This window comes from Psammomys obesus, unplaced genomic scaffold (genome assembly GCF_907164565.1).
Source record: "Psammomys obesus unplaced genomic scaffold, mPsaObe1.curated_primary_1811, whole genome shotgun sequence".
Taxonomy (NCBI): domain Eukaryota; kingdom Metazoa; phylum Chordata; class Mammalia; order Rodentia; family Muridae; genus Psammomys; species Psammomys obesus.
In genome coordinates, this window is record NW_026596095.1 from 19,998,560 (window position 1) to 20,024,063 (window position 25,504).

At 38.0% G+C, this 25,504-nt stretch overlaps 1 protein-coding gene across 4 annotated transcripts in view; it reads left to right on the forward strand.

The window, feature by feature from the left end:
• Positions 1-25,504, forward strand: part of Tbck (TBC1 domain containing kinase) — a 170,105-nt gene that overhangs the window by 81,500 nt on the left and 63,101 nt on the right. For 3 of the 4 annotated variants that reach the window (XM_055628141.1, XM_055628139.1, XM_055628140.1), the window contains exon 23: positions 17,905-18,080. The exons of the other annotated variant lie outside the window; for it this stretch is intronic. In XM_055628141.1, the coding sequence (XP_055484116.1) occupies positions 17,905-18,080 (176 nt within the window). The remainder of the gene's footprint in view (positions 1-17,904; positions 18,081-25,504) is intronic. 4 annotated transcript variants of the gene reach the window in all.

The window sequence follows — 25,504 nt, forward strand, 5'->3', positions numbered from 1 at the left end:
GAGTAACATTTTTACCCTTTGCTTAGGACTCAGCCATTTATCTTCAGCTGATGGAGAGTAAATAAAGGCCGCTCAGGAAGGTGTTTGAGAATGTGTTTATATAAGGATGGTAATTCACAGGGAACTTTGCTCCCTCTTAGCCACAGCTGCTTGGTAACAACTTGACAGTTTAAGAAAAGGAAACACAGCCTCCCTCTTCTCCCTTATCCCTCTCCCCTAGTCCTCAGAAAGGAAGAGCCTTCTTTTCCCCTACCAATTTACCCCAGACTATCAGTCTCTTTAGGACTGCCTGCATCCTTTTTCTCTGTGACTTGGCAAGGCCACCCCATCAGGGGCCAGTGATCAAAGTGCAGGCAACAGAATCCATGTCAGAGACAGCCCATGCTCCTCTTACTATAGAACACACATGGAGACTGAACTGCCAAGGGCTACATCTGAGAAGGGGATCTAGGTCCTTTCTGTGGTTGGTGTACCACTCTCTGCAGGACCCCTTGGCCCCCCTGTTAGCCCTGTTGGTCTCCTTGTGGAACTCCTGTGTCCTCCAAATCCTTCTATCCCTCCACTCTTCCATAAGACTCCCTGTCATAGCTGAGTATTCCATTGTGTAAATATACCACAATTTCTGTATCCATTCTCTGATTGAGGGACATCTAGGTTTTTTCTAGATTCTGGCTATTATGAATAAAGCTGCTATAAACATAGTTGAGCAAATGTCCTTGTTGAATGGTGAAGAATATTTGGGTATATGCCCAGAGTGGTATAGCTGGGTCGTGAGGTAGACCTACTCTCAATTTGCTGAGATAGTGCCAGATTGATTTCCAAAGTGGTTGTATAAGTTTGCACTCCCACCAACGATGAAGGAGTGTTCCCCTTTCTCCCTGTCCTTACCAACATGTGCTGTCCCTTGAGTTTTTGATCTTAGGCCTTCTTATGGATTTAAGGTAGATTCTCAGTCGTTCTTGTCCTTGATGACTTTAAAGTCTTTTTTATATTTTGGATATTAGCCCTCTGTCAGATATAGGGTTGGGGAAACTCATTTCCCAGTCTGTAGGCTGTTGTTTTGTTCTATTGACAGTGTTCTTTACTTTCCAGAAGCTTTTCAGTTTCATAAGATCCCATTTATTAATTGTTGATCTTAAAGCCTATGCTGTTGGTGTTCTATTCAGGAAATTGCCTCCTGTGCCAGTGAGTTCAAGGCTGATATCCACTTTTTCTTTCAGCAGATTTAGTGTGTCTCATTTTATGTTGAGGTCTTTGATCCACTTCAGTTTTGTGCAGAATGATAAATAGGGATCTATTTAATTTTTTTACATGTAGACATCCACTTAGATCAGCACTATTTGTTGAAGATGCTTTCTTTTTCCCATTATATGGTTTTGGCTTCATTGTCAAAAATCAAATGTTCATAGGTGTGTGAGTTTCATCATAGCACTTTCATATATATGTATATATATTATATGTACATATATACACATATTATGATATATATCATAATTTTTATTATAGAGAGTAGAAGCTTAGCACCCAATAGCAGATATGTTTAGATAGACGAAGAAGGCCTTTCAACACTGTATTGATATAAAATTTGGTGGTATTTTTTAACCACATAAGTATAATGAAATTCTAAACCTTTATTTAGTCTCCCCACTTAGAAAATTCTAAACATTTGGCTTTTGTGTGTTCCTGAGATAGATTTTGATTGTATGCATACAGTTGCTGGAATACCTGTCAGATCGGTGGGGGGTGGGAGGGTTTGATTGGCAGGAGCCAGGAAACAGGTCAGACTCATCCAGGCCTATACTGCATCCTTCTTAAGTTTATGTTCTAGTATAAATGCTGGTGGATGCTAGTAATCAAAATCATGTATGTTATACTTTGATACTTCTAATGTTAGTTGATTCAGGTCTGATGTGCCATTATAAAGAAGGAAGGAAAGAACACAGGTGAGCTAAATAACAACTAACTTGTTAATTGCTCTTCAATATGCATTCATTGCTACCCTCCCAAAGCCATTGCCTAGTAGAAATAAATTCCAAATGTCCAATTATGATAACTATCAAAGAATGAGTATTAAACTCTTCATGATAACAAGATGATAGTTTTTATAATTAAGTGGCATATTTTTATCTTGTTACCTACTATACAGGAACATCAATAGCTTTATGTAGCATAGCATTAAAAAGGTTACTTTAGATTTACTTTCCATGTGATGAAATGCTAGTTTCTCACTTTGAAATCATAAAGTATAACATTATAGATGATGAACATTTAGTAGATGTTACCTGCTTATTTTAAGCCTCTTAAAAAGAAATCCTAGACATTTTATCATTTCTGTTCACTATTGGTCACCTTAATTGGATTACTTTTTTGTTGCTGTGAGAAAACACCATGACAAAGATAACTCATAGAAAAGTTTATTTGTGCTTATGATTCCAAAACATTACATTACACTCTGCCATGGTGGCAGAGTAGAGCCAGCAGGCGGCAGACATGGTTTCTGGTGCAGAAGCTCAGGCCTCACGTTTTGAATGGCAAAGGTGAAACAGAAAGCCCAACCTGAGAGTGGCTCCCTCACTAACCTCCCAAAGCCCATCCCCAGTGACTTACCTCCTCCAGAAGGGGCAAACCTCCTAAACCACCAACTGGGAACTAACTCTTCATAGCCTGTGACTATAGGGGACATTTTTAACTGCCATACTAATTAAGCCCTCGTGCTATTGAGAACACTGTTCAATTTAATTTATCTTGAAATTGATTAATCCCACACCCAGATAAATTATTTTGTTTGTTAAGATGTTATGTTATCTATGAAAATAAAAAAAAATCCATCGTCTAAGTCATAAGCCAAGCTCAATACCCTGTTCCTACATGCCAGTATGTGGGTAATAGGCACCATTATGCTTGAATGGGTAACAGAAATCACAGTGCCACATACTCAAGACCACTGCTCTACTTTTTGCCGCTTCTCTATCTTAATAGTTGCCACCCCACTCCTGAGCTAGATCTTATTATACAGCCTTTAAATAAATAAGCTCATATTTCAGAATAAATACAAATTTTATTTTTAACTGATGGATATTTTAACTGGTAAAGGTGTTTTTGAAGAACTGGGTAGGTAGCTCAGAGATAGAGCACTTGCGTAGAACTCACAAAGCTTAAGAATCAATCTATAACATTATGGAGTCAAGACTGTATGTATACTGCTACTGTTTCTGTTTTATTCATTTTAGAAGAAGAAACACAGTGGATTAGAAATAGAAAACAATCATCTTCATGCTTAATAGTAATTTGCTCATTTGAACTGATCCTTTCTGTGTGTATTTAGATCTGGAAGATAAGATATACAAATTCTCAATTTTACACTTCATCAGCCTATGTGATGCAGAGTTTGAGGGAATTTATTTCCTGAGAACAGAAGGCTTTGTATTAGAAGACAAAAGTTCATTTGGTCAAAACCATAAACCAATTTCAGTGTTTTAGCTAAAACAAATTTTCATTTATGAAACAAAAGTATCAGAAATACAAACATTAAATGCTTAACCAATGAGAAGATGACGTGGTATCAGGGCTGTGAAACTGAACAGCCACCAGTCGAATAGACAGTCCCCACATATGACTTTTCTAGTTTTCAGGACCTAATGTAGCAAAAGAACTATCAAAAATATATATATATAGCCGTTCTAAAGCCTTTGCCAAGTTAATATAGCCTTGCTGCAGTTATATGCCAAGTTTCAAAAGAATTTTAGGGATTTTCAACTACACAAATGAAAAGCTTCCAGTTTTCAATTAACAGATTTTTTCATTTAGGAATAAATATAAATGAAATAAGGTTACAATAATATATTTTTGGAAGACAGTTTCTCATGTTTCCCTACTGGTCAGGAGCTTCAAATATAGTTAAAGAAGATATTGAGTTCCTGATCTTCCTGTACTTCCCCAGTGCTAAGATTAGAAGTGTGGGCCTCCAGTGCCTACTTTCTATGATGCTAAGGTTTAACCCAGGATTCCCTACTAGGTAGGCAGGCACTCTTTTAAGTGAGCTACTAATGAGTTACAATAATATTTACATACACCAGGAAGTAAGCAATTCCACAAGTGCCTAAACCCTATAAATTGAGCTAAATATTAATGGTTATAGCTAATAGACTCCTAATATATGACTTCTTTGTTACTTTAAGTGACATAGAGTTACAAGAGAAAAAGGGGAAACTTTTCTAGATAGAAGATAGTCTTTTCTAGGACTGAAAAGAGCAACAACTTGTGAATATTTGCACAGGTTGTGCACTTTGAACCAGGGAGGTGTTGTCTAGAAAAGAAAAATAGAAAACACAGACCAAAAAACATCCATTATGGACCATGTGGGGAGTTTTTAAAAATACCTGTAGAGATATCTACTTTTCAATATCTTTAAAGCAAATTTAAAAAAAAAAATAGTATGGGGTACCAAAATGTGAATACTGTGTTGATACTCGTGGGGTGTTCTTGTTCCTCTCCATTCTCTTCCAGGAGCTTCAGCTTGAGTAAAGCTGAGCATCCTCATTGGAAATGCTCTGATAGTCCTCCATGATCTAAAGAAAGCAACTCGTTCCCCTGATTGTCCAATGACAGTGCTGCCTATAATGTTCCTGCTATTTCATCCAAAACTTTGAATCTATTAATTCACGTTTTCATCCTGTAACTTCATGGTATTTGTATATGTCTATTGCTATGAATGTTTTGGGATTTCAAAGGGATGGTCCTAAAAGAAGCCTTTTCTAACTATGGAGCCTTTATCTGTGTCCCTTCTCTTTTACTTACTCCTAAAATTTACACATTAACTTAAGGATCCATTCTAAATGGCATATTATATTATTTTGAGCTTAGAAATTGTTAAGCATAAATGGAAAAGAAGATAATTTGAGGAGTTTTTTCAAGGCATGGGGCATAGTTATGTTGTTACTGAAATAAAAACGTCATCAAATTCTTTTCTCTCTTTTTTTGTTTTTTTTTTTTTTTGCAAAATCTCAGTTTATATTCATCCTTGTTTAGGGATAAGAGAGTATAACTACTTCATTATGAAAACATGGCAAATTTTGAAAATTCTATAGTGCATCATTTATAAGCTAAAATAAATAATTTGGGGAAATTCAAAGGTAGTAATGGAACCAATAAAAGCCGCCTATTATGACATGACTTCAGGAAGACAGAGATATTTCATAACCCTGACCTAAGAAGTGCTCTTAAAACATAAAACTGGGAGCTGGGGAGTTGTTTCAGTGAATAAAGCACTTGAGAACTGCAGTTCATACCCAAGAACCCACGGGAAAGCTGTGCAGATGTACTGACCTCTTGAAATTCTACAGTCAAGAGGCAGAGACAGCCTCTGGGCAGGCTGGCTAGTCAGACCAGCTGGAATATGAGCTCTGGGTTCACGGGGCACCTCGCATAAGCCAGTACCAGGAAGCACAGGAGAGGGTGACACCCACCATCAACTTCAGTTCTCCTCAGGAGGGCTGGTACAGGCACACATACATGGGAGCAAAAGAAACACTTATTCATATAATAACTGATGAAACCCAAAGTCAGGGTTGGTTGATGTCTTATAATTACCTTGAAAACAGAGAGTGAATTAAAGTAATAATACATCTTAGAACCAGACTTAAGGTTTTTGGTTGGTTGGTTGGTTAGTTGATTTGTTTTTCAAGACAGGGTTTTGTTTTGTTTTTGTTTTGTTTTTTTGTTTTCTTTTGTTTTTTGGGGGTTTTGTTTGTTTGTTTGTTTTTTCATCACCCTGGCTGTCCTGGATTCTCTTTGTAGACCAGGCTGGCCTCGAACTCACAGCTATCTGGCTGCCTCTGCCTCCCTGAGTGCTGGGATTAAAGGCATGCATCACCATAACCTGCTCCAGACCCAAGTTTTCAAACCTTGCAAGAAGACCTTTCATGATGGTAAAATATTTATTTTATAACTGTGAGATTTTATGAGCAGTTTAAAATTTATCTGATAATTCATATCAATATCATTAACATATTTTCTTCACCATACTACTAGTTTATTGGTCTTATTGTTGACTTTTTATATGTGCTTTGGGCTTTCAAATTACTCAATATATATATTATATATTAAAACTAACCATAAACTACTTTAAAAATGAAAAACTAGGGCTGGAGAAATGGCTCAGCTGTTAAGAGCACTTGTTGCTATTATAGAAAACAGTTGGTTCTTAGCATCCACATGGCAGCTCATAACCACCTTTAAATTCAGTTCCAAGGGACCCAGCACCTTCTTCTGACCTCCGTAGGCACCAGGCATGCAGATGGTGCAGACACACATGCTGGAAAAACCCTCATACACATAAAATAAAATGAATCTTTTTAAAATCAGAAACTAACTGAAATTTCTCACATTTGCTGATAATACCACAAGGAAGAATTTAGAGGCCAAACTGTTTTATATTTTACAGTGATGCTTATCATGTATTTTCTGGATATGATTTGTGTTTTAGTAAAATAATAACACTTGTGGGTCTTGTTTTATCTCTCCCTTTCACCTAGCCCCTGTATCTCTTTACATTTGGCACCAAAAAAATTGGAAGTACTCTGACTTGCTGCTTGTTTAAACCAGGGTTTTCAACAGAATGGAAAATAACTTCTCACCCATGTGGCCCCCAGAATGCAGTAAATCTGCTGAGTCAGAGCTAAGCAGATGCAATTTAAAAGCAAGCTTCCAGACCAGACCAAGTGAAGAGGACTGGCATGCCAGTGGCCCTAGAAGCTTGTTCCTCAAAACTGAAGCCAGGAGGGAATGACCAAAATGTTCCTGTTTTAATATAATATACTTAATTACTTTGAGAAATTAAAACCATTTCACTTCTTACCAATTGCCTGGAAAGTGTTTGTCAAATTTTAGCACAAGTTCAAATTTGTTCTTAGTTGCCACAAGAACCAAAAGCTCCTGTTTTGTTTCTGATTCACCATGAAGTGTTAAAGAGAAAACATCTGCAGCTGCCCTGGTGCTGTCTTCCCAGCTGTCTCTTTGTTCTTTCAGAGGTGTGAGGCTTACCATTTAGCAGCACCTGCTGCTTTGTGCTGAGGCATCTGTTTACTCCCCAGCAACTGATAAAGACAGATTTAGAGTAGGAAAACAGTCTAGGTGCCCATGTATCAGTACTGTTTATTGCATTAAAAAAATTAATGTATTATTATTATTTGTTACAATTTATTCACATTGTATCCATGCTGTAGGCCCCTCCCCATCTCTTCCTGGTCCCACCCTCCCTCCTTCTTTCCCCCTTCTGACCTCCTGTAGTCCATTGATAGAGGAGGTCCTCCTTCCCTACTATCTGACCCTAGCTTATCATGTCTCATCAGGGCTGTCTGGATCTTTTTTCTCTGTGGCCTAGGAAGGCCATCTTGCCAGGGGGAGGTGATCAAAGAGCAGGCATTTGAGTTCATACCAGAGACTGGCCATGCTCTCTTACTAGGGCATCCCCATGGAGACTGAGCTATTCATGGGCTACATCTGAGCAGGGAGGTCTAGGTCTTTCCATGCATGGTCTTTGGTTGATTCATTAGTTTCTGCAGAAACCTCAAGGCCCAGATTTTTTGGCTCTGTTGGTCTCCTTGCATTTTTAATTATTATGTATCTCTTCATTGCAAGCATCAAGCAGCAGGAATACTAGGTACATTGGAAACTTTGGCAATAATTACATGTGCATAGACTATTTGAAAGGGGAATGAATTAGAGCCCAAATCCCGAGAATATTATACCTTCTTTCATCTTAGACATTGCCAAGGTTGGAATGTATCCATTCATTCCACAGATAATGCAGACTTCCTACGAAGACTGTGTACATACCTGATGACATGCATGTATACATGTATTGCTAGTCATGTTGCTGGTTTCTGTTCCTTGCTATTTGTCACAAGGCACTACAAATAATTATTTAAAGGAGACTGACACTTTTGAGTTCTCTTAATTGCGTATATTGTAATTGCCTTGTTTGGGCATGTCACTTAACTGACTAATACATTGGTTCTCTTTCCAGTTAGGGACTTCAACTTCCCTAAAGGTATTGCTGTGTGGAATCAACAGGATTTGAAATCTGGCAGAATGTTGAGTGTAGATTTTACACATCAGCCCAAGCTGAGAACAGGAAACAAGTTAAGGGTGGTAATGCTTATGGTATAAGAAAGGTAGTGAGTTAAGCTGTAGATGTGTGAAGAGCTAGATTGAGGACCTGGGGTAATATTAAAGATTTTTGAGTGATAAAATGATCACCATAATTTGAAAATTAGAGTACAAGTGGTTAATAGTTGGTTAGACTTGGGTAGCCATTGAAAGCAGCCTATTTAAAGAAAATAAAATGTTCTAAATATCAAGTAGTTCTGTCTCCTCCCCACTCCTCAAAACATGAAAGGGTGTTATTCCCTTTAAGTTGCTCAACATAGACATGATCTACGTACCTATGTGAGGAAGAATATATAAAAGGGACAAATAATGCAAAGATAGTATTTCCTTCAGTAATAATGTCAGCAAGGCTAAGCACCAATAGATGAGGAGTATAAAAAATCCTACACATAGAACAAAATGACAAGGCAAGGGTTGAATTGTGTCCGGAAAATATCCAGTAATGCTTAGCACTGAGAAAACTCACCAGCTTTGCTACAGCATTTTTAAACTGGAAAGCATCCAAAGAGTGTGAACTGACTGTAAGAAATCCTTGCTCACTGTCTGTGACTCCTGTCCTTAGTAACATGCTTAGCAAACTTATGCTGTGGTAGACATTGCACTATGCACTTGGGACATGGAAATAAGTAAGATGTTACAGCTGTGTGTAGGGTATTGAGACTAATACTTGGAACTTGGAAAACAACACTAGGACAACACAGGTGTGAAACTGCACACTTCCCTAATGCAGGTAGGAGGCAAATAAAGTGACTAAGGGAAATAGCAAAACTGGGTGTGCTGTGGTAATGACAGTGACAGACCTTGGTGACACTGGCAGAGTGCTGATTAGAAGCATTGTTTGGTGTGCTGAGGAATTCCACCGTTCATTTGTATGTATCTGAAAGTGAAAAGAAGGAAAGGTTGGTGTTCTGTTCAGGAAGTTGTCTCCTGTGCCAATGAGTTCTAGGCTGTTCCCCACTTTTTCTTCTACCAGATTTAGAGTATCTGGTTTTATGTTGAGGTCTTTGATCCACTTGGACTTTAGTTTTGTGCAGGGTGATAAATATAGATCTATTTTCATTTTTCTGCCATGTGGACATCCAGTTGGACCAGCACCATTTGTTGAAGATGCTGTCTTTTTTCCATTGAATGGTTTTGGCTTCTTTGTCAAAAATCGAGTATTCATAGGTGTGTGGGTTTATTTCTGGGTCTTCTATGCGGTTCCATTGATCCTCCTTTCTGTTTTTATGCCAATACCATGCAGTTTTTATTACTATTGCTCTGTATTACAACTTGAGATCGGGAATGGAGATGCCTCCAGATTATCTGTTGTTGTACAGGATTGTTTTGGAAATTCTGGTTTTTTTGTTTCTCCATATGAAGCTGAGAAGCTTTTTTTCAAGGTCTGTAAAGAAGAGTTGGTATTTTGATGGGAATTGCATTGAATCTGTAGATTGCTTTTGGCAGGATTGCCATGTTCACGATGTTAATCCTACCAATCCATGAGCACAGGAGATCTTTCCATCTTCTGAGATCTTCTTCAATTTCTTTCTTCAGAGACTTGAAGTTTTTCTCAAACAGGTCTTTCACTTGCTTAGTTAGTGTCACCCCAAGGTACTTTATGTTATTAGTGGCTATTGTGAAGGGTGTTGTCACAGGCTCTAAGAGCAACAATTAGTAAATGGGACCTCATGAAACTGAAAAGCTTCTGTAAAGCAAAGGACACTGTCATTAAAACAAAACGACTGCCTACAGATTGGGAAAGAATCTTCACTAACCCTTTATCTGACAGAGGACTAATATCGAGTATATACAAAGAACTAAAGAAGCTGAAAAGCAGCAAACCAAGTAATCCAATTAAAAAATGGGGAACAGAGCTAAACAGAGAATTCTCGACAGAGGAATATCGAATGGCAGAGAAACACTTAAAGAAATGCTCATCCTCATTAGCCATCAGGGAAATGCAAATCAAAACAACCCTGAGATATCACCTTACACGCATCAGGATGGCCAAGATGAAAAACTCAAGGGACAACACATGCTGGAGAGGTTGTGGAGAAAGGGGAACCCTCCTCCACTGCTGGTGGGAATGTAAATTGATACAACCACTCTGGAAATCTATATGGCGCTTTCTAAGACAATTAGGAATAGTGCTTCCTCAAAACCCAGCTATACCACTGCTAGGTATATACCCAAAGTTTGTTCAAGTACACAAAAGGTATATTTGCTCAACCATGTTTATAGCAGCTTTATTTGTAATAGCCAGAACCTGGAAACAACCCAGATGTCCATCGACGGAGGAATGGGTACAGAAATTGTGGTATTTTTACACAATGGAATACTACTCAGCAATCAAAAAGGAGGAAATCGTGAAATTTTCAGGCAAATGGGATCTAGAAAAGATCATCCTGAGTGAAATATCCCAGAAGGAGAAAGACAAACACGGTATATACTCACTTATATAGACCTATAAGATGTGATAAACATAATGAAATCTATACACCTGAAAAAGATAATCAAGAGAGCAGACATGGGGTAAGATTATCAATCCTCGTTTAGAAAGACAGATGGGATGCACGTTGAACATATGACAGGAGTCTACTGAGCGCATTTGAAAGACTCTAACTAGCAGTGTTTTCAAAGTAAAGACTCATGACCAAACCTTTGGCAGAGTATAGGGAATCATAAGAAAGAAGGGGAGTTAGTCTGATGAGGAAAGGATAGGAGTTCCACAAGGACCAAATATATCTGGGCACAGGGTCTTTTCTGAGACTGATATTCAACCAAGGACCATGTATGGATATAACCTAGAACCCCTGCTCAGATGTAGCCTGTGGTAGCTCAGTAACCAATTGGTTTCCCATAGTGAGGGGAACAAGGACTATTTCTAACAGGAACTCAATGACTGGCTCTTTGGCCTCCCCACCCCCCAAGGGAGAAGCAGTCCTGTTAGGCCACAGAGGAGAGCTTTGCAGCCAGTCCTGAAGATACCTGATAAAACAGGATCAGATGAATGGGGAGGAGGTCCCCCCTATTAGTGGACTTGGCAAGGGGCACGGTGGAGATGAGGGAGGGAGGGAGGGAATGAGGGATCGGGACACGGCTGGGATACAGAGTTAATAAAATGTAACTGATAAGAAAAAAATAAAATTAAAAAAAAAAAGAAATAGTGAGAAAACAAAAAAAAATGCTGTTCACTAATGGGCTCTGTTAAAAATAAAATAACACCTTGAAGGAAAAAAAAAAAAAAAAGAAGGAAAGGTATAAGATATTATGGGCATTTTAGGAAAATGATTTCAGCTATGATATGGAAAATGAGGTGGGCACCTTCAAAATGTTGTGCACTAAGAAACACAAAGAGAGTTATCCAAAAGTATATTCAAGAATATGGCAAAAGAATTTTTATTAAGGGGCTCTTTACCAAAATTAGTTTTGTGGTAAAATCCTGAGTGCTATGCAGTGCCTTAAAACTATCTCTTTCTCTAATGCTGTGTCTCTGTCCTTGCTCATATTCCTTGTACTGCAGACTTACTTCCTACACACAGTCCTTAAATGTCAAGTGTGGGGCTGTGGCAGTTATTGGATCTTTCCTTGGAAGATCTAGAATCTATATCATGTTATAAATATTAATTTTAATTATTCTTCATCTAAAGCAGTGGTTCTCAACCTTCCTAATGTTGTGACCCTTTAATATAGTTCCTCATCTTGTGGGAGTCCCCAACCATAAAATTATTTAGTTGGCTCCTTCATATGACATTTTGCTACTGTTATGAATTATAATATAAATACCTGTGTTTTCCAGTGGATTACTATGCACAGGTTGAGAACCACTACTCTAAAGTCATTAAAGGATGACAAAGATGCTGTCAACCTGAGAATATCAAGAAATTTTCTGTAAGGAGGGTATTTTATGGTGTACATGTTTTATTCTGTCCATTATGTTCTCTTCCAGAAAGTTAAGCCTGTGACAGTCTATCTTCTGGAATTCAGAGTCCCATTGTAGTATTTTTGGAATGTTTTCTTTCACAACATCAGCACTTATAGTTTGTCTGATCTTTTTACAAATTCTGTGTTTCAAATGTAGTTGTTGAAGGACTGTTGCACATACAGAGACTGTGATAGTATACACAAGACCTATACAAGTCCAAGCCAGACAAAATCCCAACAGGAGAAGGGGGTGGACACAAAGTCCCACCTCTAGCCAAGAAGCTATTTGCAACTGATAGCTTCTGGGAGAGGGGAATCAGTTTTTCCAGTGGGGAGATACAAGGTATAATTCCAACTACTTTCAGTGCCTGGCCTCATGTGCAGGGGTAGTTGATCAACACAAAATGAACTTCATGGGATTTTGTACTTTACTTTGGTTTGGTTTGGTTGCTTTCTAAGAAAGAACATGAAGTTGGTGGGTAGGGAGTTGGAGTAGGATCTGGAAAGAATTGGGGGAGGATGAATATGATCAAAATACTGTATTGTATGAAATTCTCAAAAAATTTTAAGACATTAAAAATAAAAAAATAGTGGTTGAAGCAAGTCAATTATTAGATTGGAAATCATCCCTAACATTTTTGTAGTATGAGAAATAAAGCTATGGCCCCAGAGAGATGTCTAAGCGCTTAGGAGCTCTTGCTGCGATGCTGAGACTCAGCCAACCTTTGGGCAGAACACAGGGAGTCTTATGGAAGAAGGGGAAATAGAAGTAGTATTCCAAATAGAGTAGTATTCCATTGTGTGAAAATACCACAATTTCTGTATCCATTCCTCCGTTGATGGACATCTGGGTGGTTTCCAGGTTCTGGCTATTACAAATAAAGCTTCTACAAATATGATTGAGCAAATATATCTGGGCACAGGGGTCTTTTCTGAGACTGATACTCCACCAAGGACCATGTATGGATATAACCTAGAACCTCTGCTCAAATGTAGCCCGTGGTAGCTCAGTAACCAATTGGTTTCCCATAATAAGGGGAACAGGGACTATTTCTGACAGGAACTCAATGGCAGGCTCTTTGACCTCCCTGCCCTCCAAGAGAGGAGCAGTCCTGCTAGGCCACAGAGGAGGACTTTGCAGCCAGTCCTGAAGATACCTGATAAACCAGGGTCAGATGAAAGGGGAGGAGGTCCTCCCCTATCAGTGGACTTGGAAAGAGGCAGGGAGATGAAGGAGGAAGGGTGGGATTGGGAGGGAATGAGGGAGCAGGATACAGCTGGGATACAAACTTAATAAACTGTGATAGATAGATAGATAGATAGATAGATAGATAGATAGATAGATAGATAGATAAAGGTCTTTGCTCGGTGAGGAGACCCTGAGTCAAAAGGGTCCTGGACTGAGAATGCAGACTAGTTAAGAATGTCAGTTAACTAATAAAGTTTTTAATTATCTTAATACTGTTTTGGCTCCTAATTTACCTTTTGACTTATATGCTGGTCATTTTGCTAGGTCTGTAGTCTCTTAAGTTGCTACAGTTTATAAAGAGTTGATACCGTACCACTTTGTGGAAAATGTAAGATTTTTTTGTAAAAGCACTCATCTATAACATCTATAACTTGCAGTATTGTTCATGCACATTTTACAACTAGACTGGAGTAACCCCACAGTGCATTTTCTGCTAGTGTTCACAGCCGTCTCGAACACACTGGAGGAGCCACAGTGAGTCACCGCGCAGTGTTTACCATGGTCGCTGCTCTCCACTCCTCTCACACATTCAGTCTTGCGTTGTCTGTGGCTTATGGCGATTTGATGGCGTCTCCCTCACTGCAGTTCTTTGACTTTCCTTCAAGGCCTTGCAGTAAATTTCCGCTTCAGTTAGTGTCCTTCTGTGTAGTGTTAAAGATTGCTTCTTTATTTTGTTTTGCATTTACCAATTAGCCTGCATACATTTTCCATTTAAGCCTTTGACATATTTTAAATTACATTAGTACCTTTATTTGTCAATTCTATATATAGATAATTTTTGTTCACTTTCTTTTTATTCGTTTCTCAGTCACAAGAAACAAATATTACATTTTCTAATTTAAATATTATTGTTAAATAATTTATAAAGTTTTAAATAAACTTTAAATTAATTTAAATTATTTAGCATATTATTGTTAAATAATTATTAACACATTATTGTTAAATAATTGTTAAATATTGTTAACATATTTTTGTTAAATAATTTTAAATTATTTAAGTAATATTTAATATGTTAAATAATTTGTAAATTTGTACAGTTAGTATTGATAAACATCTTTTATAGACTGACTTTTATCTTTCTCCTTTAAATGTTTGGCCTTGTTACAGAGTGTTAAGTACCTGATGGATCATCTTTCTGTTATAATTTTGTTTTATTCTTTATTAATGTGTACCTGGTTTAAAATTTTTTTAAAGTTAGTCCAACAATGTAGCTTTGTAGATCTAACTAGGAAGCTCACTCCGAATCTGGAGCAAACTCCATAATTTCTAAGCCATTTGTCACCACTGTAAAGACTAGTAATACTCAGTGGCTACCGTTAAGAACTCGCTAAATAAGCAGTAAGTTCACCTTTTCCTATTTGCATGGAGAAATGGTGTTTGGACTTAACACCAAACTTATACAACATTAGTGCTCCTTTCTTCAAAAGCCATGGTGTGAACAAAAAATCTTGGCAATGCTGGGAATTCTCTTCTTCTAACAATTTTTAATCATTTTTAAAGTAATATGCTTTTGAAACTTTTCTAACATTAAAAACCCTATATATTTTGATTATATCAGCATGAAATTTGACAATGCAGAAATCCTGAAAGCACATAAAAGGAGTAAATTGCATGCAAATTTTCTTGCATTCAAATCTCACCTGACTTCTTAGAGAAAACATTAGAGCCTTTTAATTCAGAAGAAGATCCAGCCCTGAAATACTGTGGCTATTGCAGCCATCATCAGCAGAATAAAAATAAATCAGTAAAGGTGTGTTGCCTTCTGTGTACCCTCTGCATGGAGGCTCCTGCAAACTGAGGTAAATCAAGATAAAGTTAAAGATAAAATTAAGAAAATGAATGACTTACCTCAGTCCCCCAAAAAGAAAAAATAATTAAATATAGAGGAGAGAAAAAAAAAGTCTTACATAATAGTGAAAGAGTGGCCATGAAGCAGGGATTCAGTAGATCTAAGGAGCAATTTATTCCCATCAAAACAAAAGAAGCAAGCGAGGACTTCAAGAGAGATAGCTTTTTTAGCCTGACTTTTCTTACCTAGAAAACATGAAATGTGCGTCTATCATATTAAAAACATTTTCATTTTTCTGAGCAATATGATATTGATGGGTGAAGATGAAGAAACCTGAGAGAAAAGTAATTTTACTCAGTCACAACAAAACCTTGAGTCTTGATTTAAATCTGAGAGACCTTCACATGAGATTCATGCTTTAGTTACAAATGTAAGATTTTTTTTAATAACAGTGCCATGAATGATAGATTGCTCTATAAAAATGGTTGCACATTTTATAGCTTACAAAATAAAGTTTGCATTGTATTTTAATTATGCGGAGATTTGGAGATGGACAAGGAGACAGGGACATCTGCCATAGCAATGAGCAGCCAAATTGGATGGATCTCTGCCGACTTTGAGGCTTCACTGTACACCTTCTGCAGAGCTGCAGCGTCTTTTAAATCAGAGGGAGGCTGGCATTTTCCTTGCCACCTAGGGCGGGACTGGGCCACGGATATGGATCACTGGCTTGATTTGAGGCTTTCGCTGGATGACATATGTGTCAAACTGATTTGAAGACTGGAGATATAAAATCTATGGACTAAAATTCTTTTATTTGGGGGACTACATAGTAATAAATATATAAAACTTATATAACTGATAATATCTTCTCTTTAGCTAAATAATATTTAATCTCAACTATTTTAATTGAAAGTTTTAAAAAATAAACTGTTTATATATCTTTGTGAATATGTGGAAAAAACTTAAAATTTTAACTTTTTTCTACTTTGTGTTTGTTTTGAGCTCAATAATGGCAGAAAAATTTAAAAACATAGTTCACTGTATTGGCATCATATTCAAATACATTCACTTATGTCTCAAATCATATTAAACTCTTTGTAGAATTGTATGTCCAGAATAACACAGGAATGATGAAATCTAAAATCTAACCTCTTTGTGTGGTTGTGGACGTGACCACCTGTGAAGCTGGCAAAAATTGCTAAGAGCAGATAAAGTAATGCCTAATTGGGTGGCTGATCTTTTCAGAACTGCTGTTTATATTCTAAACCTAAATGAATTCGGACACCTGTAATCATTTAGTAGCTCCAATATTCTACCCGAGCAGCACACTTAACAGTTGCTTTGCTTCCTAGGGTCTTAGCTAATTCTTCCAACAGAAATGGCTGGAGTAGGAATGGCTTGACTTCAGGATCATAGTAAAAATTAAATGGACCAAGAATGTACAGTTGAAAGGCATATCAGGTAGTAGGGACCCAGCTATTTTCCCACCTCCACAGATTCCCTACCTCATGATGAGAATCTCAAATCCATGAAGCATGCATTGTCAGCATTCTATTTCTACAACAAAATACTTGAGACAAACAGCTTGAAAAGGAAAGGTGTATGCCGGCTCACAGACTCAGAGCTTTGGTCTGTGGTTCCTTGACTCTGCTGCCTCTGGGCCTGTGGTGAGGTCAAACATCAGTGGCAGGAACATGTAGAGGAGAAATAGCAAAAGAGCAAGAGGAGGGGCAGGGGGTTAAATATGCTCCAGCCCTGCCAGCCACCTGCTGCCAGCTCCAGGCAGAAGAGAGTTTTGTCACTTAAGGGTTGTCTCCATCCAGTCAGATCGGTAACCCACGCACCATCCCCAAATCTCTTTCATGCCTGTTTCCCCTGCTCCTTAAAGAATGGGAAACGTATCCGTTTAGATTTTAAACACATATGTTTAATCTATTGCTTATCTGAACCAGTATAATGGAACTGCGGACAAAGTAAGAATAGTTCATTTTCTGGTTTTATGAATGAAGAAAGGGCAAAGCTAGCCAGTGCTAGACTCTGTTTCAGTCATCTGAAATTTCTACTGCTTTGCTCCACCTTCCTCATATAGAAATTGTCAATTCTTCATCAAAATTGTTGGCCTCCTGGCTACAGTCCAGTCAAAAGCAGTGGTTTGCAGTAGTCATGACCACATGTATGCATTGCCTCCGCATCAAAGCTGAGAAGAAAAAAATCTCTGAAAACTTTTCTTCTTAAAAGTCATTTTAATTGTGTGCGTTTGATCTCGACATAAAACCTCATTTAACTCAGGAAAGTATAAATGATGGGAAAATGCCTATAGTGAGGTTTTGATCCTTTTTCTCTGTGTATATATTCTATTTTATTTACTAAACATCAGTAGAACTTTTAGTCGATTTTACTACAAGCTGTGGTGAATCAACATCTGAGTCTTTTGTCTACCTATTACAAGCCTCTGTTTTACTTTGTAAACATTTACTGTGATAAATGTTTAGATTATTAAATGAAGCACATTTTATGGTATTTACATGATATATTGAAGTACACAAAAATGTTTATGTACACATGAATAAAGTGAAATAAAACTCACACAATGACATATATTTAAATACAGATATACATGTAATAATAACTAAATATCCCCTACCTTTCCTACACAAATACACTCATTATTTTTATTGCAATCTTTACGCTTTAGTTTTTATCTTATTCATATACATATACAAATTTAGGAAAAATTTTATATTAACAGTGAAGTCTAAATTCTATAAATTTCCCATTTTCTACCTAGAAATTGACATTGAACGCTGCGTGCGAGAGTCAGTTAATCTGTTTTGCTGGACACCTAAAAGTGCTACATACAGACAGCATGCTCAGCCTCCAAAGCCGACTTCTGAGAGCAGCGGAGTCCGAAGCTCAGCACCATACTTCTCTGTTGAGTGCACAGACCCTCCAAAGACAGACCTGGTATGTACGTGTTAGCAGATCCCAGTCAGGGATCCTAAGAGATGGACTGTTGGAGTATCCTAGTATCCTTACTGTTTATAATGCTGTCACTTACGTCCTTTTAGTGTAGCAATTTCCTAGTGTATGATTGTTTTCACATGGTTAATTCAGAAGACCTCTGTCTCCTTTGATGGTATAGTGAGAAAAGTTGTTTGGACATATTCCTCCAATGAAATAGTTTTGTTTTATATTTCTATATAAGCACACTATCTAGTAGTACACCAACTTGTTATATGAGATTTCAGAAGCAAAGAAAGATTGTTTTAATACAGCAGTGTTAAGAGTTATTGATATATAAGAACTTATTTGTTCATAACCAAGGAAATGTTGAGAAAACTATCCTATTATGTTTTTTTTCTTTTTAAGATATATTTTTATTATTTTTTAAATTATGTATATGTACATGCAGGTGCTCCTATAGGCGAGGAGTGTCAGATCGCCTTGGAGCTGAGTTACAAGCAGTTGCAAACTGCCTGGTGTGGGTACTGAGAATTGAATTCAGGTCTTCTGGAAGAGCAGTACATGCTTTTAACCAGTGGCCATATCTATACCCTTTTAACCACTGAGCCAAATCCCCCCCAACATCATTATGTTTTTCAATATTGGCCTTTTTATTAAACAATTTTACAAATATGTTCAACCTAACTTATTTATAACTTCAGTGTTCCAAATATCCCAGTTTTCTATTATTCTAATTATTTCCATGAAATTGAATTTCAGTTAATATGCATACAGTGTTTTATTGATAACCAGGTAAATTTAATAGGGTAGATTTTAAGGTATAAAAAGAAATACTCTAATGACAAGACATTTCAAACTTTGACTTGTTAAATTATACTTTTCATAATTAGATTTGTTTGTAGCTGTATATTTTTACCACTTAATATTTTCTATGATTTTTTTATGTTTCAAGTATTTGCATGCATCCATGTTTTCCTATTTCCCATTACAGCCAAATTGTATTTATTAACAACAGACATAAATCTGCAAGAGAAAGAAGTAACAACTCCATAGGTTTGCACAAGGAAGGATATAAGTTAGTAAATGATCTCAAAAGATAAGAATAAGAATATACACTAGAAAATAAATACTTTCACTAGTCTTCCAAAGTTAGAGTGGGCTTCCCAAGGGTAGAATTCCCATTTATTGGGATAAAGGGTAATATTTAGTGTATTATTTCTATTTTTTTAATTTATTTTTTTACATATGAATACTTTGCCTACTTGTATGTATGTATACCACATATGTGCCCCATGCCCTCAGAGGCCAGAAAAATGTGTCTGACCTCATGGAATGTGAATTATGGATGACTATGAGTGACCATGTGGAAGCTGGGAATTGCTCTTCCAGTCATTTGGAAGAGCAACAAGTGTTCCAAACCACTGAGTCATTTCTACAGCCCCTATGGAAAATATTTTTAATCTGAAATTTGGTTCTCTTTCCTATTTTTTTAGGTTCAAATTTAAATGTTAATATAAAGGAAAGTAGATAGAAAAACATCTGTGTGGAATATTCATTAAAATTAGAATAGTCATAATTTTTTATTTTTTTTATTTTTTATTATTAGTTACAGTTTATTAAGTTTGTATCCCAGCTGTATCCCACTCCCTCATTCCCTCCCAATCCCACCCTTCCTCCTTCATCTCCATGCCTCTTTCCAAGTCCACTGATAGGGGAGGACCTCCTCCCCTTTCATCTGACCCTGGTTTATCAGGTATCTTCAGGACTGGCTGTGAAGTCCTCTTCTGTGGCCTAGCAGGACTGTTCCTTCCTCGGGGGGAGGGGGGAGGTCAAAGAGCCTGCCATTGAGTTCATGTCAGAAATAGTTCCTGTTCCCCTTACTAGGGTACCCACTTGGATCCTAGATACCATGGGCTACATCCGAGCAGAGGTTCTAGGTTATATCCATACACTATCCTCGGTTGGAGAAACAGTCTCATAAAAGTAAAAGACCCCTGTGCCCAGATGAATTTGGTCCTGTCCTCTACAGATCATATTAACTCCCCCTGCTTTCTTATGATTCCCTGTACTCTGCAGAAGGTTTGGTTATGACTCTTAGTATCTGCTTTGATACATTGCTAGATAGTCTTTCAGAGGCCCTCTGTGGTAGACTCCTGTCCTGTTACTTGTTTTCTCCTACATCCAATTTCCATCCCATTTGTCTTTCTAAGTGAGGATTGATCATCTTACCCCAGGGCTTCTTTCTTATTTATCTTCTTTAGGTGTATAAATTTCAGTATGTTTATCCTATCTTATAGGTCTGTATAAGTGAGAATATACCATGTGTGTTTTTCTGCTCCTGGGATACCTCACTCAAGATGATCTTTTCTAGGTCCCACCATTTGCCTGAAAATTTCATGATTTCCTTGTTTTTAATTGCTGAGTAGTATTCCATTGTATAAAAGTACCACAATTTCTTTATCCATTCCTCAACTGAGGGACATCTGGGATGTGTCCAGATTCTGGCTATTACGAATAAAGCTTCTACAAACATGGTTGAGCAAATGTTCTTCTTGTGTACTTGAGCATCTTTTCGATATATGCCTAGGAGTGGTATAGCTGGATCTTGAGGAAGCACTATTCCTAATTGTCTGAGAGAGTGCCAGATTGATTTCCAAAGTGGTTGTACAAGTTTACATTCCCACCAGCAATGGAGGAGGGTTCCCCTTTCTCTACAACCTCTCCAGCATGTGTTGTCACTTGAGTTTTTGATCTTGGCCATTCTGGTGGGTGTCAGGTGAAATCTCAGGGTCATTTTGATTTGCATCTCTCTGATGGCTAAGGATGTTGAGCATTTCTTTGTTTCTCTACCATTCTGTATTCCTCTATTGAGAATTCTCTGTTTAGCTCTGTACCCCATTTTTTAATTGGAGTGCTTGATTTGTTGCCTTTTAACTTCTTTAGTTCTTTATATATTCTGGATATCAGCCCTCTGTCAGATATAGGGTTGGTGAAGATCCTTTCCCAGTTTCTAAGCTATCGTTTTGTTTTGATGACTATGTCCTTTGCTTTACAAAAGCTTTTCAGTTTCATGAGGTCCCATTTATCAATTGTTGCTCTTAAAGCCTGTGCTGTTGGAATTCTGTTCAAGAAGTTGTCTCCTGTGTGAATGAGTTTCAAAGTCTTACTCACTTTTTCTTCTAACCGATTTAGTGTATCTGGTTTTATGTTGAGATCTTTGATCCACTTGGACTTTAGTTTTGTACAGGGTGATAAGTATGGATCTCTTTTCATTTTTCTGAATGTAGACATCCAGTTGGACCAGCACCATTTGTTGAGGATGCTGTCTTTTTTCCACTGAATGGTTTTAGCTTCTTTGTCAAAAATCAAGTATCCATAGGGGTGTGGGTTTATTTCTGGGTCTTCTATGCGGTTCCATTGATCCACTATTCTGTTTCTATGCCAATACCGTGCAGTTTTTATTACTATTGCTTTTTAGTACAGCTTGAGATCGGGAATGGAGATGCCTCCAGACTATCTGTTGTTGTACAGGATTGTTTTGGAAATTCTGTTTTTTTTGTTTGTTTGTTTGTCCATATGAATTTGATAATTTTTCTCTCAAGGTCTATGAAGAATTATGTTGGTATTTTGATAGGAATTGCATTGAATCTGTAGATTGCTTTTGGCAGGATGGCCATTTTTACTATGTTAATCCTACTGATCCATGAGCACGGGAGATCTTTCCATCTTCTCATATCTTCCTCAATTTCTTTCTTCAGAGACTTGAAGTTTTTTTCAAACACATCTTTCACCTGCTTGGTTACAGTTACCCCGAGGTACTTTATGTTATTAGTGGCTATTGTGAAGGGTGTTGTTTCCCTGACTTCTTTCTTGGCCCTTTTGTCTTGGGGTATACAGGAGGGCTTCTGATTTTTTTTTTTTTTTGAGTTAATTTTGTATCCAGCCACTTTGCTGATGGAGTTCTCTGGTTGAATTTTGGGGGTCACTCATGTATACTATCATGTCATCTGTGAATAGTGAAACTTTGGTCTCTTCCTTTCCAATTTGTGTCCCCTTGATCTCCTTTCCTTGTCTTATTGCTCTACCTAGGACTTCAAGTACTATGTTGAATAGATACGGAGAGAGTGGGCAGCCTTGCCTTGTCCCTGATTTCAGTGGGATTGGTTTGAGTTTCTCTCCATTGAGTTTGATATTGGCTATAGGCTTGCTGTATATTGCCTTTACTATGTTTAAGTACGTGCCTTGTATCCCTGTTCTCTCCAAGACTTTAAACATGAATGGGTGTTGGATTTTGTCAAATGCTTTTTCGGCATCAAAGGATATGATCATGTTGTTTTTCTCCTTCAATTTGTTTATATGGTGGATTACATTGATGGATTTCTGTATATTGAATCACCCTTGAATGCCTGAGATGAAGCTTACTTGGTCATGGTGGATGATATTTTTTATGTGTTCTTGGATTTGGTTTGCCAGTGTTTTATTGAGTATTTTTGCATCAATGTTCATAAGAGAGATAGGTCTGAAGTCCTCTTTTTTTGTTTAGTCTTTGTGTGGTTTAGTTATCAAGGTGACTGTGGCTTTATAGAATGAGTTCGGTAATGTTCCTTCTGTTTCTGTTTGTGAAATAGTTTGAGGAGGATTGGTGTTAGCACTTGTTTGAAGGTCTGGTAGAATTCTGCGCTGAAACCATCTAGCCCAGAGCTTTTTTTTTGGAGGGGAGACTGTTGATGACTGCTTCAATTTCCTTGGGGGATATAGGGCTATTCAGTGTTTCTACCTGATCTTGATTTAATTTTGGTAAATGGAATCTATCAAGAAAATTGTCCATTTCATTTAGATTTTCAAATTTTTTTGGCATATAGGTTTTTGTAGTATGACCTAATGATTGTTTGGATTTCCTCAGTGTCTGTAATTACGTCCCCCGTTTCATTTCTGATTTTACTGATTTGGATTTCTCTGCCTTTTAGTTAGTTTGGCTAAGGGTTTGTCTATCTTGTTGATTTTCTCAAAGAACCAGCTTTTTGTTTCATTGATTCTTTGAATAGTTTTATTTGTTTTTAATTGATTGATTTCAGCCCTGGGTTTGATTATTTCTAGCTTCTGCTCCTCTTGGGTGTATCTGCTTTATTTTCTAGGGCTTTCATTAAGTTGCTTGTATGTGATGTTACAAATTTCTTCTTGAAGGAACTCTGTCTTTCCCCTCCACCAGGGAAGGCTTCTGGGGGCTGTTCCCCAGGGGAGTATGGGAAAGGGGTGAGTTGAGTGTCCTCAGTCCTAGATCCCGGGACTGGGTATCTCTGCCAAAAACCGCCCAGGCGCTAGAGCTTATGGCGGCCGGTCAGGGTGGAGCACCAGGTAGGGTTGAGTGTCCTCAGTCTCAGATCCAGAACCGGGGTTTCTCTGCCAGGAGCCGCCAGTGCTAGAACGTATTGTGGCTGGTCCCAGGGGAGTGCCAGGAAGGGTTGGGTATTCTCAGTCCCAGATCCTGAGCTGGGGGGTTTGCTGTCAAGGGCCACCAGTGCTAGAGCTTGGTGCGAGACTTTATTGTGCCTGGTCCCGGGAGAGTGTCAGGAAAGGTTGAGTGACCTCAGTCCCAGATCCCCAGCCGGGGTTTGTTTGCTAGGAGCAGCCCGCTGCGCTGGAGCCCAGGCTCCGTGATATGTGGCAGAACCTACAGTGCGCCTCTCTATACTTCTCCGCCAGGGCAGGCTTATGGCAGTGGTCTCAGGGGAGTGCCCGAAAGGTCTAGATCCTGAACAGGGGTTTCTTTGGTAGGAGCTACCGCTGTGGCTGGGGCTGGGGCACGGGCAGTATGGTCTCTGGCGGATTCTGCTGGCCCACCGGGTCTGCCTCCTCCAAAGAGGGAATAGAGAGATCGATACTGGAAAGTACCTAGGGATCAAGTCCCCAGGGGAGTCGCTGGTGACCTGATTCTATATGGACTCAGTTCATGGTTAGTCTCTTTCTCCCTGGAAGCCTAGATAACTATTCTGGGTTCAGTAGCCCCTTCACTCACCAATTTCGGCGTTTTAGGTCCTTTGCCCCTCAAATAAGGTCCACACTAGTCGCCGCCGTCTTGGATCCCCCCTAGAATAATCATAATTTAGATTCATATAATACCATACTGTTGTGTTAGTCTTTTTTTTTATTATTTTGTTGTTGTTGTTGGGATAAACTCTTACTCGCAGGCCTGGAACTGTTATGTAGACTAGACCAGGCTGGCCTTAAACTCACAGGGATCCTCCTGCCTCTACCTCCTACACTACCATGCCTAGCTTGTGTCAGATTCTTTAAAATTCTTTTATAGTAGAAAAAAAAAGTTTACTATTTCATAGCATTGGCTTCAGATTTCGACCCTGCTTGTTTTTTGTGGTGTAATCTGGTCTTTCTACTTACCTATATAATTGCAAACAAGTGTTACTTAATGTTAACTATCTGGTCTCTCAACTTACCTATGTAAGTGCAAACATGTGTGTTACTTAGCATTGAATAATCCGGTCTCTCTACTTACTTGTTTATTAAGTACAAACACATGTGTTACTTACCTTATTTTTGTGATAAAATGAAGATTTCTTTTGGCTTGCAGAGATGTCATCTGTTATCTCAGGGATGTGTAGTAAAACATGGTAGTTCATGTGTTGAACAGAAAGCAGGGAAAGAGAGTACAGAAAGATGTCAGGCAAGACACAGCCTCAGGGACACAGCCATAGTGACTTACATCCTCTGCTTGGCCTTGCTGCTACTCTCACCACCTCTCAATAATGCCAGCATGTTAACCCACCAGAGGTTTAATTCCCTTAGTAAGTCGGGAGGCTCTTGATCTACTCCTCTCTGGAAATGTCACAAACACATCAAGCAGTGTGTTCCACTGTTTTCTATGTTTCTTAGTCCAGTCAAATTGGCCAAATTATCACCTCATAATACTCACACTTAGAAAAGTCATTTTACAGATAATCTACAAACTATCCAATTTAGTGTATAAAATATAGCAAGAATTTAAACTAGTAATAATTATTTGTACATGCTTGGTAATTAAAGGCTAAAAATTTCAACATTGTTAACTGTACAGAAGTTTATGACAAAAATCTTCTGAATCTAAGTAATTTGTATGACAGAGGCCTGGTGTTCCATTGCTTTCACTATGTCAGCTACAGTAATCCCACTTTACATTCAAAACTCACAAACAGAAACCAGGGGAGAGACTTAGAGGCTGCTTTTCTAAAGAAGGAATCTTCCTGGCAGTTTTACCCTAGTAATTTCAGTTTAAAATTTCACTTTGACCTTTACTTCTTAGTTTTAATACCGTTCTGATTTTCAAGCCACTAAAGAATTGCCAAAAAATTATTTCATCTCCTGCCAAGATCTCTCCCATCCAGTTTTTCCTTAAATAGCAAGAAAAGTTTGCTTGAGAATTTAGGTCATAG